This window comes from Artemia franciscana, chromosome 11 (assembly GCF_032884065.1).
Source record: "Artemia franciscana chromosome 11, ASM3288406v1, whole genome shotgun sequence".
NCBI classification, from domain to species: Eukaryota; Metazoa; Arthropoda; class Branchiopoda; order Anostraca; family Artemiidae; genus Artemia; species Artemia franciscana.
In genome coordinates, this window is record NC_088873.1 from 33,749,219 (window position 1) to 33,766,389 (window position 17,171).

Consider the following 17,171-nt stretch of genomic DNA (forward strand, 5'->3'; position numbering starts at 1 on the left):
TGACCAGCGTTTACATATAGTAATGGTTATTGGGAAGTGTACAGGTGTTTTCAGGAGGATTTTTTTTGGACGGGGGAAGGGGTTGAGAAGAGGGGGATACGCTGGGGGAACTTTCCATCGAGAATTTGTCATTTGGGAAGAAAATTTCCATGAAGGGAGCCCAGGATTTACTAGTATTATTTAAAAAAACGATGAAAAAATTAATATGAAAAAGTTTTTTCAGCTGGAAATAAGGAACAGCATTAAAACTTAAAATAAACAGAAATTATTATCAATATGAGGGGCTCACCTCCTCCTAATACCTCGCTCTTTACGCTAAAGTATTTTTAGTAATTTCAACTATTTATGCTATGGCTTTTGTGATTCAGGGGTCATTCTTAATGACTTGCGACAAAATTTAAGCTTTAGTGTAAACAGCGAGGTACTGACGAGGGGGCGAAACTCCTCATATATGTAATAAAAATATGAGAATACAAAATTTCTTTACGTAACCTAATTTATAAGTTAAGTAAATCTTTTACTAATAAAAAGATTCGTAAAAAATTAAAAGTTCTAGTTACCTTTTTAATTAACCGAAAAGTCGAAGGGCAACTAGGCTTCCTCTCCCGCTCTTTTTTCTCAAATGAGAAAGCCATTTAGCCAAAAAAAAAAGCAAATTTGGTTTTAATTATTCCTCTGCTGAGAGGGAAATTTCTGGGGGAGGGGTTTTTACATAGAAAATTCTACCTGGGGCGATCTGAAAGAATTACTGTTCGAAATTGTTTTTAATTGTCATACTCTTTTTCCCAAGTCAGATTTTTACTGAAGATGGTTCTGGAAAAATTATCCTGAGGCTATTTTCAGTTTGGATTTCCAGAAAAACCATTTTACGAAAAGAGAGGATTTCCGAAGCGATTGAAGAAATGATTGGAAATTAGTCTTTTCCAAATGACACCATGCTAAGGAGAATTTTTCAAGCTGAATCGACCGCAAGAAAATTTACGGGGGCGAGTTTTTTACTATCTGGAGGGGGTTTTACGGGAATCAGTTTACGTGGTAGAAATTTCTACGCTTGACTTTCCTGTGAGAAGGGAATATTTAAGAAGAGTGAAACAAATCTACGGGTGTTATTTAAAAAATGATCAGAATAAAAAAAAAACATTTTAAACTGAAAGTAAAGATCATTAAAACTCAAATGAACAGAGTTTCATTTCCATCTTCCATCCTCAATACTCCATCACCTCCATCCTCAATACTGTTATTTACGCTGAAGTTTGACTGTTTTTCCCAATTTTTTAAGAACGGCTACATAAACATTGGTCGTTTGAATAGAAAAGGAAGTATTTCGTAAAGTCTTTAAAGCTTTAGCGTAAAAAGCAAGGCATTGAGGAGGGAAGCGACTCCTTCATAGAAACGCGTAAAAAACGGTTGCATATCTCTAAGTATCTTTGCAGGGAAGAATATACAATCTGTATCTTAACTATGTATTATATTTAAGGCCTTTCAGACATCTTTAAGCTATGAAATTTGTAAAATCTACGTATATCATTTGTTTTTGGGAAGCATAGACACTTTCGGAGCGGGAGATTTTGTGATTGAGGTGAGTTTCTGTGGTTTCAAGTTTTTGTTCGTTTCAAGTTTTAATGGTGTTCCTTACTTTCAGAAAAAAAAACTTTCATTTAATATCTATTACATTAATGCTTAGCTTAGTGTTTTTACACTTGAAGTGCCGTTTTTCATGCGTGATCAACATCCACTGGTTTGAATCATATTTTAAAAGATATTACCAAATCTTTTGCAATTCCCCAAAAATAATATTTTAAATTAAAAATGATTGTTTGTCAAACACAGAATAATTTTTTGTCATATACACTATTATGAATGACGTCATAATTGTTGGATACAATTATGTGTGTGTTCTATTAAAACTAAGTGATAACTATGGTTTCGACGGGGATTCGTCTTTTACCATATCCACCTAAAAAGCCGAAAACTATTTCTGTGTATGATATATTTTCGGCAGAAGATACATCTTCATCTACACGATGAAATGACTTCAAAATGGATTCATATATGTTAAAATCATAAAAACGTCATACTAAAACTTAAAAACATTATGAGGCTGAATATCCTTCTTGATTACCAAAATGACGTCATTCGTTATGATGTAAGGTACCGATATAAGAGGAAACTAAAGCAACGTCACCTCAATTTATTACAAAGGACCATGCTGAAGACATCAACACAAAATAAACGTTCACGTAACGATGCGGACCAAGGTAAAAATGTTGTACCTACCAAGCTTAGAAAAATTTTCATTTCAAATGGTGATACAATGGATGTCAAAGATAATGGAGGTAGAACTCCTTCACATTTACATATAGCTGTTGCGATTGGAAATCTAGATGTTTGTCAGCTATTGATTTCAAAGGGTGCTGCATTAAATGCCAGAAATTCTTATAAACAAACACCTTTACATATAGCTGTTGCAATTGGAAATCTAGATGTTTGTCAGCTATTGATTTCAAAGGGTGCTGTATTAGATGCCAGAAATTCTTATAAACAAACGCCTTTACATATAGCTGTTGCAGCTGGATACCTAGATATTTTTCAGCTATTGATTTCAAAGGGTGCTGTATTAGAAGCCAGAAATTCTTATAAACAAACGCCTTTACATATAGCTGTTGCGGCTGGATACCTAGATATTTGTCAGCTATTGATTTCAAAGGGTGCTGTATTAGATGCCAGAAATTCTTATAAACAAACGCCTTTACATATAGCTGTTGCGACTGGAAATCTGAATGTTTGTCAGCTATTGATTTCAAAGGGTGCTGCATTAGATGCCAGAGATGGCAGCAATTTTGGGAAAGAAACGCCTTTACACATAGCTGTTGCGATTGGAAATCTAGATATTTGTCAGCTATTGATTTCAAAGGGTGCTGTATTAGATGCCAGAAATTCTTACAAACAAACGCCTTTACATATAGCTGTTGCGGCTGGATACCTAGATATTTGTCAGCTATTGATTTCAAAGGGTGCTGTATTAGATGCCAGAAATTCTTATAAACAAACGCCTTTACATATAGCTGTTGCGACTGGAAATCTGAATGTTTGTCAGCTATTGATTTCAAAGGGTGCTGCATTAGATGCCAGAGATGGCAGCAATTTTGGGAAAGAAACGCCTTTACACATAGCTGTTGCGATTGGAAATCTAGATATTTGTCAGCTATTGATTTCAAAGGGTGCTGTATTAGATGCCAGAAATTCTTACAAACAAACGCCTTTACATATAGCTGTTGCGGCTGGAAATCTAAATATTTGTCAGCTATTGATTTCAAAGGGTGCTGCATTAGGTGCCAGAAATTTTGGGAAACATACGCCTTTACACATAGCTGTTGCGACTAGAAATCTAGGTATTTGTCAGCTATTAATTTCAAAGGGTGCTACAATAGATAACGTAAAGTCTTGGGAAACAACGCCTTTACATATTGCTTGTGCGTCTGGATACCTAGATATTTGTCAGCTATTGATTTCAAAGGGTGCTAGAGTAGATGCCATAGATACTTGGAGTCAAACACCTTTGTGTCTAGCTGTTCAAAATGGGAATCTAAATATATGTCAGATGTTGCTTTCAAAGGAGGCTGTAATCGATTCCATAAAATCCTTAGAAAATTCGGTTTTGCTCGAAGCTGCTAGTACTCAAAATCTAGATATTTCTCAGCTATTGATTTCAAAGGGCACTGCAATAGATGCCAGAAATTCTTGGAAAGAAACGCCTTTTCATATAGCTATTCGCCGAGAAAATCAAGATATGTGTCAGCTATTGATTTCCAATGGCGCTGAAATAGATGCCATAACTTGTCAGAAACAAACGCCTTTACATATAGCAGTTGAGACTGGAAATCTAGTTATTTGTCAGCTATTAATTTCACAAGGTGCGACAATAGATGCCATAGATTCTAGGGAAAAAACGCCTTTACTTATAGCTGTTATGACTGAAAATCTAGATATTTGTCAGTTATTAATTTCAAAGGGTGCTACAATAGATGCTATAGATTTTATAAATGAAACGCCTCTACATTATGCTGCTTTTTATGGAAAACTAAAAGCCTGTCAGCTATTGATTTCAAATAGTGCAGCAATAGATGCTTTAGATTCTAGTAAGTCAACTCCTTTACATCTTGCGGCACAGAACAGTCGCTTAGATGTGTGTAGGCTACTAGTGTCAAAGGGTGCAGGCCTGAATTCTTTAAACTCCAATAATGATACACCTTTAATGCTAGCGTTTTTATCTAACCACTCAAGGGTAAGTGAATATCTTTTAGAAAATAACGCAGTTTTTCATCCGTATACGTTGAAATCAATTTGCCGGGACATAATAAATAAAAATGCACTTCAAATGTGCAATAATGTTTTGGAAATTCCGGAAATTTTGAAAAATTACCTAACTTATGAGGATGAGCTTATAAGTTTGAAAACAAGAAAAGGATGCTTCTTTCATTCTTGCAATTATATAAACCGGAAATACGAGGAGTTGGATAGGAGAACAGGTGCTTTAAAAACGATCTTTAAAAGTAATAAAAAGCCAAAAATCGTCAAAACTTCAGATAGGGCACCACCGCCGCAGCTTGTGGATATCTCAAGCAAAGGCGAAGATTTTATTTATTCCGAATAAAGGCATGTGTTTAAAACGTCTCGCGAGCCAGCAAAGTTAAAAATCCACCTCTTGCAAAGTTAAGAATCCAAGAAATATTATATGGAGTGGAGAATGGCTGGGAGATGTGAATCAAAAGACTGCTTTCTAATATTTGAGACAAGTATTGCAATTAAACTTTCATCAGTTGTGCCAATTAAAAGGGAAAGAGGAAAGTTTGCTCCCCCAAAGATTTTGGTTCCCCCACTATATTTAAAAAACATCTTCTTTTAGGTATTTTTATGGAAAATGCTCTTTCTGATAGTTTCATTTAATTTTTAACAGCAAATTTGCCCCTCCCTCTTAGATTTTGTAAATTACTAATACTCCAACCCCTTAACATTTTTGTAAATTGACACAACTGGTTTTTTTCTATCTGCCAAATAGGGTATTTTGCGGAGATTTCATGGTTAAAACATCTACAACAGAAGTTTCTATTATGAATGCTGTGGCCAGAAGTAAATAATGCTGCAAGCATAGATTAAGATTTTCATCATTTTTATTTGGTTGTTATGGAATTCAAGCGATTGCAGTGAATTCCATGCATCTTGCGAAATTATTATCTACATCCCTGCTTTCTTGATTAGTCTAAAAGATGGGGGATTGACAAAATTGATTCCCTTTTGGTTCAAACATGACTCCCAAGAAAAATAAAGATATTGGGGCCTGAGAGTGTACATTTTTATGATCAGTTTCTTTCCTTAGATCCTATCTCTAGATATATATACTGCGTGTCTAAGGTAACGGTCTTCTAAGAAAGCAAGAATCATTTCGTTGACGTTTTTTGTCTTGTTATTTTTTTTTATGATACTAGATATGATTATTTGAATTATAAAAAAGACAAAAAAAATACACAAAAGCTTAAGAACCGGAAAGTACATACAACTATGTTTTTCGCGAGTTGAGAAATTATATGTTAAACTTAAAAGCAGAAACAAGTAACACGAGAACACAACTTTCTGGGAAAAATGTAATAGCACAGGTAAAGCCAGTGTATTGGTGGAAATAGATTCCTAACAAGAGTATATTAAAATTTCCAAAATATACCAAATTTTCATGATCATTTAGAGCTGTATTAGTGTGCAACCCAAAACTAAGTGCTGGCTCGAAGAATGTCAGGTTCTTTAAAGACCAATTCTATACATTGGTGCTATTATAGCCTGTGTTTTGTATTGCAGCATTATTTGTAGATCAACAGGATTGATCCGTAAGGTCAAGGTTTGTCTTTAGTTTGATCTCGCCAGAATTTTTATTTACCAAGTGATTATTGTTATACTCCTGCCATAATTCCGTGGGCAATAATGTTTATGTTCATCGCCGAAAATTTGTCTGTTTCTGTAAATAAAAAGATAACAAAATTATAGGCAACTCAGTTCAAGTAGCATGAATTACCCATTCGCCACTAAAAATGGGAACAGTGCTTCCATGTCGCTTTTTCAAAAATCGGGTGAATGTCCTTTGAAATCGGAGGATTTGGCGTCGACTTTTGAAATAGAGTGGAATAGTTGTGGTCATCAAATTACGGCTAATTGTAGAAAAAGCCAAGACAGATAGTCCAATTAAGTGAGAAGAAAAACTTGGTATTAATTCCCCCCCCCCTTTATTGCTTCAGTAGGGGGGGGAGGGCTTCATGGTCCTTCAAGGTCGGGTAATAGACCATAACAGGGTGGGGAATTCAGGCAGTTTAGTGCAAATATGTATGTCAACTCATGTCTACGACTATCAAGTGAAGTCAATATTAATTGTTTCAGTGTATCATCATATGTTGAGTAATTGTGCTCAATTAAAATTTTACATGTGGAGGTGGGATTAGTGATAATTTCAGGCCTCATAGAAGAGGGACATACTAAGGTGGTTAACACCAAGGAAATACTGAAATAAGGAAATAAACCATTTCTGTCAGACCAAGAACAAAGTTCTTAGTAAGTAAGTAAATAAGTGAGATAGTAAGTAATAGTTAATAGTAATTATTATGATAATGTTTATAATATTATTATGTGTATTGTTATAAATTATAACATAATGTTATTATATCTAATTATAATGTTATGTATTATAATAAATTTTTAGTAATTATTAGAAATTAGTAATAAAATAGTAGTAAAAAAATAGTTAATAAGAAATAGTTCAGAGATAAGTTTCCAAAAAAAACATAGTTTAATCTCGACAGGGATTTCCTATTCTCAATACCATTAAAATTTCCATTATACTGTATAAAATTCAGCAGATTTCTATTTTATTGAAAAGACATAAGATGAACATATAAGCAATTATCCAAGAAACCAAAAACCGAAACATCAGCGTTTCTAACAGCTTTCAAATAATTTGATGTTACTCTTTCCATATCTGACAAGGCCTAAAATTAGAGAAAAAAAGTTTAAAAGTAATCAGCAAAAATATAACACATCAATAGTATATTCGAGCAATTTCCATAACAGATTGTAGTTTAATAATACTAAAATACAACATATTAACTTTTTCCCTATCTGACTATGGCCAGACAGAAGCCAAATCATGGCTAGAAAAACACCAAACAGAAGACTAAACTTCTGTTTAGAACACAATAAAACAAATCAACAATTCCTGCCATTCGCAAATATCTCTCACCAATAGAGAAAGTTAGTATAAGTAATTTCATAGAGCCACTTCTAAAGCTAAAAAATTGGGAGTTGGTTCCAAACACATTTTAAGTGAACAGCAAATATTTGCAAATACCTTTTATATGTCTTTTAGATGTCTTTAAATTAGATGTCTCTTCTGGTGATAGTCGCTTAACAGAATTTTCCACATTTTTTCAAGTTGTATCATTTATCTATAGCAGTGGTCTTTCAACTGAGGTCCAAGGACTCTTAGAAATCAAGGAAACTTTCAAAAGGAGTCCATGATTATTCCAAGCGTTTCTGATTGCATCCCTGTACGTTGGGCCACGCTGTTTTTAAAATTACTTATATCTTATCTTTTATGCCGGCGATTCAGCTCTTTCTTTCTACAATCAGTACAAACGTCAGCAACGCTGTACCCTTGTATCGTTTTTGGGACAATTTAGAGGTCCTGTAGCAATGCGAAATATTGGAAATTTCGTATAATCCAGTATATCCAGTATAATCCAGAGTCTTCAGTACACTCCTTTTTGGAGAACATGAGTCGCTCTTAAGAATTGAGACAAAATTCAAACTTTAGCGTAGAGAGCGAGGTGTTGAGGAGAGGTAATACCCTTTGGGACAATTTGAAAGTCCTGTAGCAATGCAAAACACTGGAAATTTCGTAGTATAATCCAGAGTCTTCAGTACACTCCTTTTCGGAGAACATGAGTCGCTCTTAAAGAGTTGGGACAACAAACTTTAGCGTAAAGAGCGAGGTGTTGAGGAGGGGCAACGCCCTTTATATACGTAATAATTTCTGTTCGTTTTAAGTTTTAATGTTGCTCCTTACTTTCTATACTTGAAGGTACAGTAGTGGGATTAAGGTAGGAAAAGGCTGAGAAATAGCTGAAGCGGGTAGAATCCGGGGGAGGGTGTGTCTTTTGTGAGAAATGTTTCTGTGTGAGTGTTTGTCATTGCATTTTTTTTTTAATTTTTCAAATGTTTCTAAAAAAAAGGATAAAGATCCTCCTGGGCCATTGCTGGCGCATAGGGCGTCGAGTATTACAGGGACAAGTAACAAGCTTGTCGCCCATCGCCCTATGCATCAAATGTTTGTAGCCTGACTTTTTTAAGAAGAACAGTTTGATTGAAGAGGTTTTGAATAGGTGTTCGATTTCATTGCAACGGCAGTAGAAAAAAGTGGTTTGGCAAGTATAGGACGCACGGAAGGGTATCAGAAATTTTAAAGCTTTTTTCGAAATTTGTGGATGCGCCATTCAGCACCTTAGTGATCGTAGTGATTGAATGTATAGTGATTGTATTTTTGAGAGTAAGTTTTGCTAACCTTCTTAGTGGTAAGAAATCTCAGTTTTGAAAAGTAATCCATTTATGCACCAGATTGAGATAGGAAAATTTTTGTGTAAAGTATTTTACAAGAAGTCACTAGTGTTGGATTAAAACTAGTTATCTTCACTAGCAATAAACAGTTTTGACCATTATATAATTAAATAAAAAGAGCTAATTTTTTTCAACTGAAAGTACGGAGCAACATTAAAACTTAAAACGAACAGAAAACTTAAATTACGTAAATGCAGGTTGCCTCGTCGTCAACACCTCACTCTTTACACCAAAGTTTTATAGTAATTTTGAAAGACACTTCCTATTGTTCCAATTAAACGAATATAGTGTTTCAGAAGTCTTTCTTAAAGAATTCAGACAAAATTAAAACTTAGCGTAAAGAGCGAATAGTCAGTATAATAATTTGATTCTTTTGATATATGTATTGGGATAGAAATTCCGTTTTTAGAGATTTGGTTACTATTGAGCGGGTTGCTCCTTACTTACGGTTTGTTGCCACGGACTGTTTGAAAAGTCTTATAGACAAGAAAATGATTCGAAATCAAATTTTCCTAAGCGTAATGAAGCGGCAAATCCATTTTAGGTATCAATGCCCCAGTTTGAAGTGGCTTTTTAAGGAAAACTAAAATTTGGGGATAGAAAAGGGATTCACTGACACGGCACTCGATCGATTCCGATTCCATCTGAAAAACTGCCACCATGGATCTATTATTTCTATCTCTGCTGCTTAATCTTATTTCTGGGCAACCAAACAAGGATTCAAGGAAAACCTGGTTTTGTTTCTTTCTGATTGCAGGGAATTCTTTGCTTCTGGCTTGTTTTGAAAGCTGTTTCAAGACTTGATTTAAGCTTGCAACAAAGTAAAAGCTGGGCAGCTAGCAGGCTTGAAGCAAGCTTGTTTGAGGCCTTTCGTTTGATTTAAAATTAGGTGAATTTCGTATGTACTTTAAATCACCATCCCTATTCTTCTTAGATCTGCCAAACTTTCGGATTTTTCCCAGAATCTTTGGATCTCTATCCTGAATTTGGGATCTTAGAAAAGGCACATATTAAACATTATTTTAAAATTATGTTAATTCTTTATGTTGTCATTATTTCATACAATAGGATGTTTGGACCCAGTTTCAACAGCTACGAAAGTGCCCTTGAGCTCTTGAATTTGCCCACCTTATTCGATCAAAGACATGAGCTAATAATGAAATTTGGGAAATCACTATTAATAAACGGGAGGCACCGATCCATACTTCCACCATCCGCATCAATCAGCAGACATACTACAACAAACCAGAACCAGTCAAGTGCCGTACGAACAGATTCGCAAACTCCTTTGTACCATATTTCGTAAGAGCATTTAACAAGTGAATTGGAAGTTGTGCCATATTTCGTAAGTGTATCTAATTAGTGACCATTTTATGATTGTGAAAGTAGCGTAATTTAGCGTTCACTTTTGAGTGCTACGATAGCTATTTCAATAGACGAATTTCCAAATGTAGAATTGTTTGTTCGCTAGCAAACCTTGGGTCGTTCAATTCTTGGTTAAAGCCGTAATTCTACATACCCCAAAAAATTACTAGAGGCATATGTCTGCCAAAAAACTGCTCCATCTGTTAGTGAACAAATATCGCCGGATATATCCAGATAATATCAAACAATTCTTGGTAGCGAACTGTAAGTAAGGAGCGACCCGCTCAATAGTAACCAAAGCTCTTAAAAACAGAATTTGATACCAACAGATCAAACAGTTCTTGGTAACGAACTGTAGTAAGGAGTGACCCGGCTCAATAGTAACCGAAACTCTAAAAAATGGAGTTTTGATACCAATAGTTACATCAAAAGAATCAAATTTTAATGCTGATTTTAGATATAAAAGTTTCATCAAGATCAGTTATACCCGTCAAAAGTTAAGAGCCTGAGAAAATTTGCCACATTTTAGAAAATAGGGGGAAACACCTTCTAAAAGTCATACAATCTTTTCAAAAATCACACCATCATATTCAGCATATCAGAGAATCTTATTGTAGAAGTTTCAAGCTCCAATCTACAAAAATGTGGAATTTCGCATTTTTTGCCAGGAGACAGATCACGGATGCGTGTTTATTTGTTTTTTTTTTTGTTTTTTGTAGTTCTTTTCCCAGGGGTGATCGTATCGACTGAGTGGTCCTATAACCTTGCGAGAGGGTTCATTCTAAGGGAAATTAAAAGTTCTAGTAACCTTTTTAAGTGACCAAAAAAATTGGAGGGCACCTAGCCCCCCTCCCACGCTCATTTTTCTCCAAAGTCACCTGATCAAAATTATGAGATAGCCATGTTATTCACCATAGTCGAAAAGCCTAATAACTATGTCTTTAGGGACGACTTACTCCCCCACAGTCCCTGTGGGAGGGGCTACAAGTTGAAAACTTTGACCTGTGTTTACATATAGTAATGGTTACTGGGAAGTGTACAGACTTTTTCAGGGGGATTTTTTTTATTTTTGGGGGAGAGTTGAGGGTGGGGGGGGTACGTTGGAGGATACCGTTATAGGACGTTACCTCCTCGTTATACCTCACTCTTTCCGCTAAAGTATTTTTAGTAATTTCAACTATTTATTCTACGGCCTTTGTGATTCAGAGGTCATTCTTAAGGAATTGGGACACAATCTAAGCTTTAGTGCAAAGAGCGAGGTATCGACGAGGGTTGAACCCCCTCAGATACGCAATAAAAACATACGAATATAGAAGTTCGTTACGAAAGTTAATTCGTAAGTTACGTATATTTTTTACCAATGAAAACGTTTGTAAAAAGATAAAAGTTCTAGTTGCTTTTTTAAGAAGTCAAAAACTTGGAGGGCAACTAGGCCTCCTCCTTCGCTTCTTTTTTCTCAAAATCTTCCGATTAATGGCAATTAATTAATATGCAAATTTCGTTTTAATTATTTTTGTGTGGAGAGCCAAGATTAAAACATGCATAATTCAAAAACGTCCAGAAATTGAATAAAAAAACAAGTTTTTGTAACGGTAAGTAAGGAGCGACATTAAAACTTAAAACGAACAGAAATTACTCCGTATATGAAAGGGACTTTTCCTCCTCAACGCCCCGCTCTTTACGCTAGGTTTCTTACTGTTTTAAAAAGTAGAGTTAAGAGAAAGGGTCAAACTTTAGCGTAAAGAGCGAAGCGTTGAGGAGGAAAAGTCCCTTTCATATACGGAGTAATTTCTGTTCGTTTTAAATTATATGGACTGTAAAGAAGGTCTTCAAGTTTAATTATCACAGCCGTTTGCAATCGGACCTTTTTTAAACAACGCATTTGAAAGGTTTTACTTGTCCTTCCATACCTTTTCGAAGGAATTTTATATCTAACACATAAAACCCTTCAGAGCAAAGAAAGTATATTCAAATTGGAAACAAAATAAGTCTAAACCAACCAAACATCCGCCTGATAATTATACCTGATACGTAGAGATAGAGAGAGAGGAGAGAGAGGAGAGGAGAGGAGAGGAGAGGAGAGGAGAGGAGAGAGAGAGAGAGAGAGAGAGAGAGAGAGAGAGAGAGAGAGAGAGAGAGAGAGAGAGAGAGAAAGAGCGAGAGAGAGAGAGAGAGAGAGAGAGAGAGAGAGAGAGAGAGAGAGAGAGAGAGAGAGAGAGAGAGAGAGAGAGAGAGAGAGAGAGAGAGAGAGAGAGAGAGAGAGAGAGAGAGAGAGAGAGAGAGAGAGAGAGAGAGAGAGAACAATTCTATAGATCTTAACTAAACAAAATAACCAACGTTCAAGCCCAAAAAGCTACGCTGAACAGTTTTTTTTTTAATTTCCTCGTAGATCCAATCAAACAAAATAAAAACCATACGTTGCTCCAATAAGAATCCGTCACTACTTGATATTTGAGCTCCATAAGGAGTTTGTCAAGAACTCTCAGTCGACTTGGTGGTATATACTTTTCTTGACGTTTGAAAGTAATTTTTTCTAGACTCCGAACGAGTTCTGAGTACTTTTTAACAGCAAGCCGGGAGGCTTCTTCAAGAAAACCAAGCTGGTGATATAGTGATACCAACTCGGGCCAATTTCGTAACTGAAAACTAAAATGAAATAAGGTAACTCTCGCCTAAAAGAACGGTTTTAACTTTAAGTAAATGTGGTCTGACTAAGGCTGTTTCCAGGAAGAGGAAGGGGGGCTCGACATCCCCCCTCTCCTCCGCAAATGTTTGTCCGACTCATAAAGACATAACAAAATGCATACAAAAATGTTGTTATGTTTTTTCTAATCGTAATCCCCCACCACCGAGCGAAATCCGGATCTGAACTACAGTCTACAGAAATTCAAGAAAGATAAACTATTGTAAAGCAAACCTGCTGGAGATAAGATTCTTTACAAATACACTCTCAGTTACTCTGCGTTGAAACCTCAGAGTGAATTAGTGTTTGAACTCAATAATGGGAACTCTTTAAGCCAAAATCCAGATAAATATTGGTTAAAGTAAAAAAAAAGCTTCAGATAAATCTATGCGCAGTGGAAAACTACTACTACTAACAACAACTCACTGCAGCGAGTCACCTGGATCAACACAGTTTGCACCGCTCCTCCTCAACATTAATTAATTCTCTTCCCCCTAATTTAAGTTTCAGTTTCTTAGAAGTCCTTCCTTATGACCTATACCCATTCCTTTGAACCCATCCCAAAATGCGCAGGGAAAAGACATATGTGCAGAACTAACTAAATAGAGGTCTATCTCTACGAAGACGGGCGGGGGGATTAAATTTGTAAACCGAAAAACTATTAAAAAGTTGTGTGAAATCTAAATCATGTGAATTCGAAATTTTCAGAATTTCTTTGAAATTCCTAAAATTCTGAAATTTCGTGTGAATTCCGAAATTTCTTTCGAAGCTCTCTGCCCTATGGGTGTGTCCTCGGTTGGAATCAAAATAAAAGCAGGGATAACCTGCTTTTCGTTGACAGCACATGGACAGCCTTCGTACAACCTTTGGCAATCTGTTACCTTAAACATTTGGAATCTACCAAGATATATTACGAGAGAGTTTACAAGAAAATTAAGCGTCTATAAAGATAATGAAGCTAAGCCTAAATATGATATTTGCGAATCTTACCTTTAGAGGAAGCATGCAACCGACTTTAATTCTAAATCGCTTATGCACGAGCAAAAAAACATTACATCAAGAGAACGGAGAACACACTTAAACATTCTTTTAGAAATTAAAACGCTTTAGCATCCAAATGTACCGAAAAGTAAAAAAAAAAATTCCTACTACCCGAAAACTCGAAAATTTTGATATAAAATGCGTAATGACTACCACGCGCTTTTGTTTCTATTCTGTAAAAACTTCCAATTCTTCCGAGTAGAAGGAAAGGAAAATTAGTTTTTACCTTTTTAGTGCATTTTCAGATCAAAATATATTTTTTATCATATTTTTGTTTGTTTCTTTTAATTCTTTTTAGTATCTTAAATCTTTCCGAACAGATCTTTTTATATTTCTCTCTTTAAAGATTAAATCTTTTTAGTTTCATCGAAACGATTCATAATCATATTTCATACTAACAAGTCTTGCTTGTAAAACTTCATGCAGAAACCACACCTACCTCTTGTTCATATAATCAATAGCCATAATTATTGTATTCCATTGGCTATTGCAAAAAAACTCAAATTTTAATTAGTTAATGAATATTTCCATTAGTTAAACTATTCTCTAGTCTGCAGTACGATACTATTATATCATTTGTTCAATATTTACATTTACTACTCACAACTCAAACCCAATCACTGGGTATTCATTGGATATTGCGCTGGGTTACGGCTGTTTTTCCTTGGTCCATAACAATTATGAAAGCGTACACCCAAACACAATCTACAAATAATCTACGGATCGATGGCCAACGAGAATAGGTACAGACAGCGGCGTATCCAAGATTTTTTACTCAGAGGGGGGGGGGGTACAAAAACGCATCAAAAATTGTTTAATTCATTTTTGTTACGTTTTTACAAGTCGGACAAACATTCTGGGGCAGGAGGTCAAATCCAACCCCCCTCCCTTCTAGAACAATTTTGGCTACAGGGAAGGTTTTTCAGTTTTTCTGTTGAGGATGGGGCTGGGGTTTCATTAGTGTCATTATAAAAGAAAATTCTTTTTTTCAGTTTCTTTTAGATGACCTCACCGTAAAAAGGATTTCACGCATGATGAAGGTAATACTGTTGGGTCTTGACGAGACAGGTGGAGGCGGCCTACATTTTCTACTGCTAGTATAACGAATAAATTACCTTTTTTCAATTTTTCTAGACGGTGCCCCCCTTCCCCTTAAGAGGATTTGACACACGATAAGAGTATTCAAGATCCACATGAATCTACCGGAGTTTCATCTATCTATGCATACTCTTCTTAAAATTTAAGCTTACGTTAATTAAAATTATTGAATTCTTTTCTTATCGTTTTTCCATTTTATGTCATTTTCTCGACGTCCCCTTCTAATGAGAACATGGCGGTTCCTCCAAAAAAGAAGAAAAAATTGTAATAAATTGTATTTGACTATGAAAATTGAGCAAATCGTGGACATTTCTTAAGTACAAAAGGTTTGCTCTCTTTTTGATAAATCTAAATTTAGAAATATAAATTAGTATATAAAAAAAACCACGAAGAAGGAAATACATTAGTTCATGCTAGAGGGAAACTTTAATATAAATAGAGAAGAAAAACTATGCAAGCAAGAAGAAATTAGGATGGTTAACACGACTTTCCTCTTGCTTCGGAAAAAAAAAAATCAAATTCACCTTTACAGAAAAAAGACTTACCGAGTAGGACTTTACAAGCCAAGCCGGTAAGAAGACATCTGAACTAAGAATTCGAAAGGCACATGTACGATGACACGCCGTTTCCAAAGACCTTTCTGCTGCTACTAGACTAGCCTCGAGCAGTCTTTCAACTTGCTCAACTGGCCGGGAAGATACTATTTCACGGACTGAAAACAAAATATAAAATAACTAAAAAAAAATCTTTGCATAACAGCAAGACTTAAAAATTTTGGTTCTTTCGAAAAAAACAAAGAGGTGGCATTTTAATTTTAAATTTTATACCTTTTTATGGATAATTCATATCTAAAAAGCAACAAAACATAGCCTTAACTTACGTTTAAGCTGCTCAAACTCTATTTTTGGCGCAAAAAAAAAATGATTCTCAATGCTCACATGTTCGGATTTATCATAAAATATTTGAGTTTAGTAAATAACTAAAAAAAAATCTAAAAAAAATCAATAAGTATAGCAAGAGAACAATTGGATAACTCAAATAAAAAAATAAATAGCCTGAAAGCTAAGTTTACATTTTACAACTTTTATTTTCCATGCAAAAAAAAGAGCTTGCCTCGCAACACTCCTGAACAGACAACTAATTTAACGACCAAGAAAAAAGAAAAACCCATTTTCTGGTGGTCCATGCCCCTTAAATAATTTTTTTTTGTCTTTCAGTCTCCTTGATCCATAACTTATGAATGTAAAATTTCAATCAATCAAATATAGAAAGATTTTCAAGTTATTTTTGGGCACACTTCCCCATCCCTTTGGCACAGGAAACAATCCCTGAAAATTTTTAAATAGTCCATTAGCTAAGACCAAACACGCCTACCTTTTTCTACTAAGACCTATCAATGAACAACTAGTATTTCATTTTAAGGGTTCTTGCTCGTGATACTGGTGGGTTATGTCATCCCCAGAGACATATTTAAATGGCTTTCCGACAATTACGAAGAAAATGCTAATTTTGAAATTTTATCCAATACCACGGTGAGTTAGAGGGGTACCCGGGGACAAAATGGCGCGGGAAAAGGGTGGTGAGCCTCTTCCGAGTTTGTACGCCCAGCGTTTTCATACACAGTGGCTGAGGAATAAAGAATACACGAGGGACTTATCGCTCTATATCAGTGCAACACTACTGCCTTGACTAATTTCTTTGATTAATTAGTCAAAGAAGAATTTCTTTGACTAATTTGATTAATTTCTTTTCTGATTATTTGTTATGGTTATTACAATTTTTTTTATGTTGTTGACGTTGGTAACCAAACAGGATAACTTATCCAAACTAATGTGTTAGAAGCAATAATCTCGAATAAGCTATATGAAGTCTTGACAATCATACTTCATTCTTTTTTAATTCAGGGATGACATTACTTAACTGGCAGTCATAGAAGGCTATGAACTCTAGCTGTAATCTATGAAATCTAAAGCTAATGTTAAGAAGACCAAGTCATGAAACTAGGACTATATGTGGATGAAGAGGTGATGAAGAGAGCCAGGAGATGACCAAGGAATGGGAAGCTTCACTTATCTAGGCAGCATTATTAGCAAAAACAGTGGATGCAGAAAAGGTGTAAAAAGGAGAAGCCAAGGAGAACAGCATCTTTTACAGTTGATAATATGAAAAAAACTTCGTTTTCTTAAAGAGTTAAAGAGGCTGCGTCCCAAAGTCGAACCTTAAAACGTACAGGAATTAGAAGAGGCAGTTGGGGGGCTGCCGCCCCCCAAACCCCCAGCTTTTAAAGACTCTTTTGTACAGGTTTTTTTTGTGGGGGACTTCATTGTTACTA

General features: G+C 35.3%; 2 protein-coding genes across 2 annotated transcripts in view; one reads left to right on the forward strand and one right to left on the reverse strand.

The window, feature by feature from the left end:
- The first annotated feature begins 2,314 nt into the window (after positions 1-2,314).
- On the forward strand, positions 2,315-4,654 carry LOC136032602 (ankyrin-3-like). The gene has a single exon (XM_065712871.1). It carries the CDS (start codon positions 2,315-2,317, stop codon positions 4,652-4,654), a length of 2,340 nt encoding a protein of 779 aa, XP_065568943.1.
- A 2,238-nt stretch (positions 4,655-6,892) lies between these two features.
- The window catches only part of LOC136033122 (nuclear pore complex protein Nup160 homolog), a 47,888-nt gene continuing 37,609 nt past the window's right edge, over positions 6,893-17,171 (reverse strand). The window contains exons 6-8 of the mRNA XM_065713752.1: positions 15,385-15,551; positions 12,435-12,656; positions 6,893-7,028 (exon numbers count right to left, since the gene is read on the reverse strand). Of these exons, the coding sequence (XP_065569824.1) occupies positions 6,909-7,028; positions 12,435-12,656; positions 15,385-15,551 (509 nt within the window). The 3' untranslated portion in view covers positions 6,893-6,908. The remainder of the gene's footprint in view (positions 7,029-12,434; positions 12,657-15,384; positions 15,552-17,171) is intronic.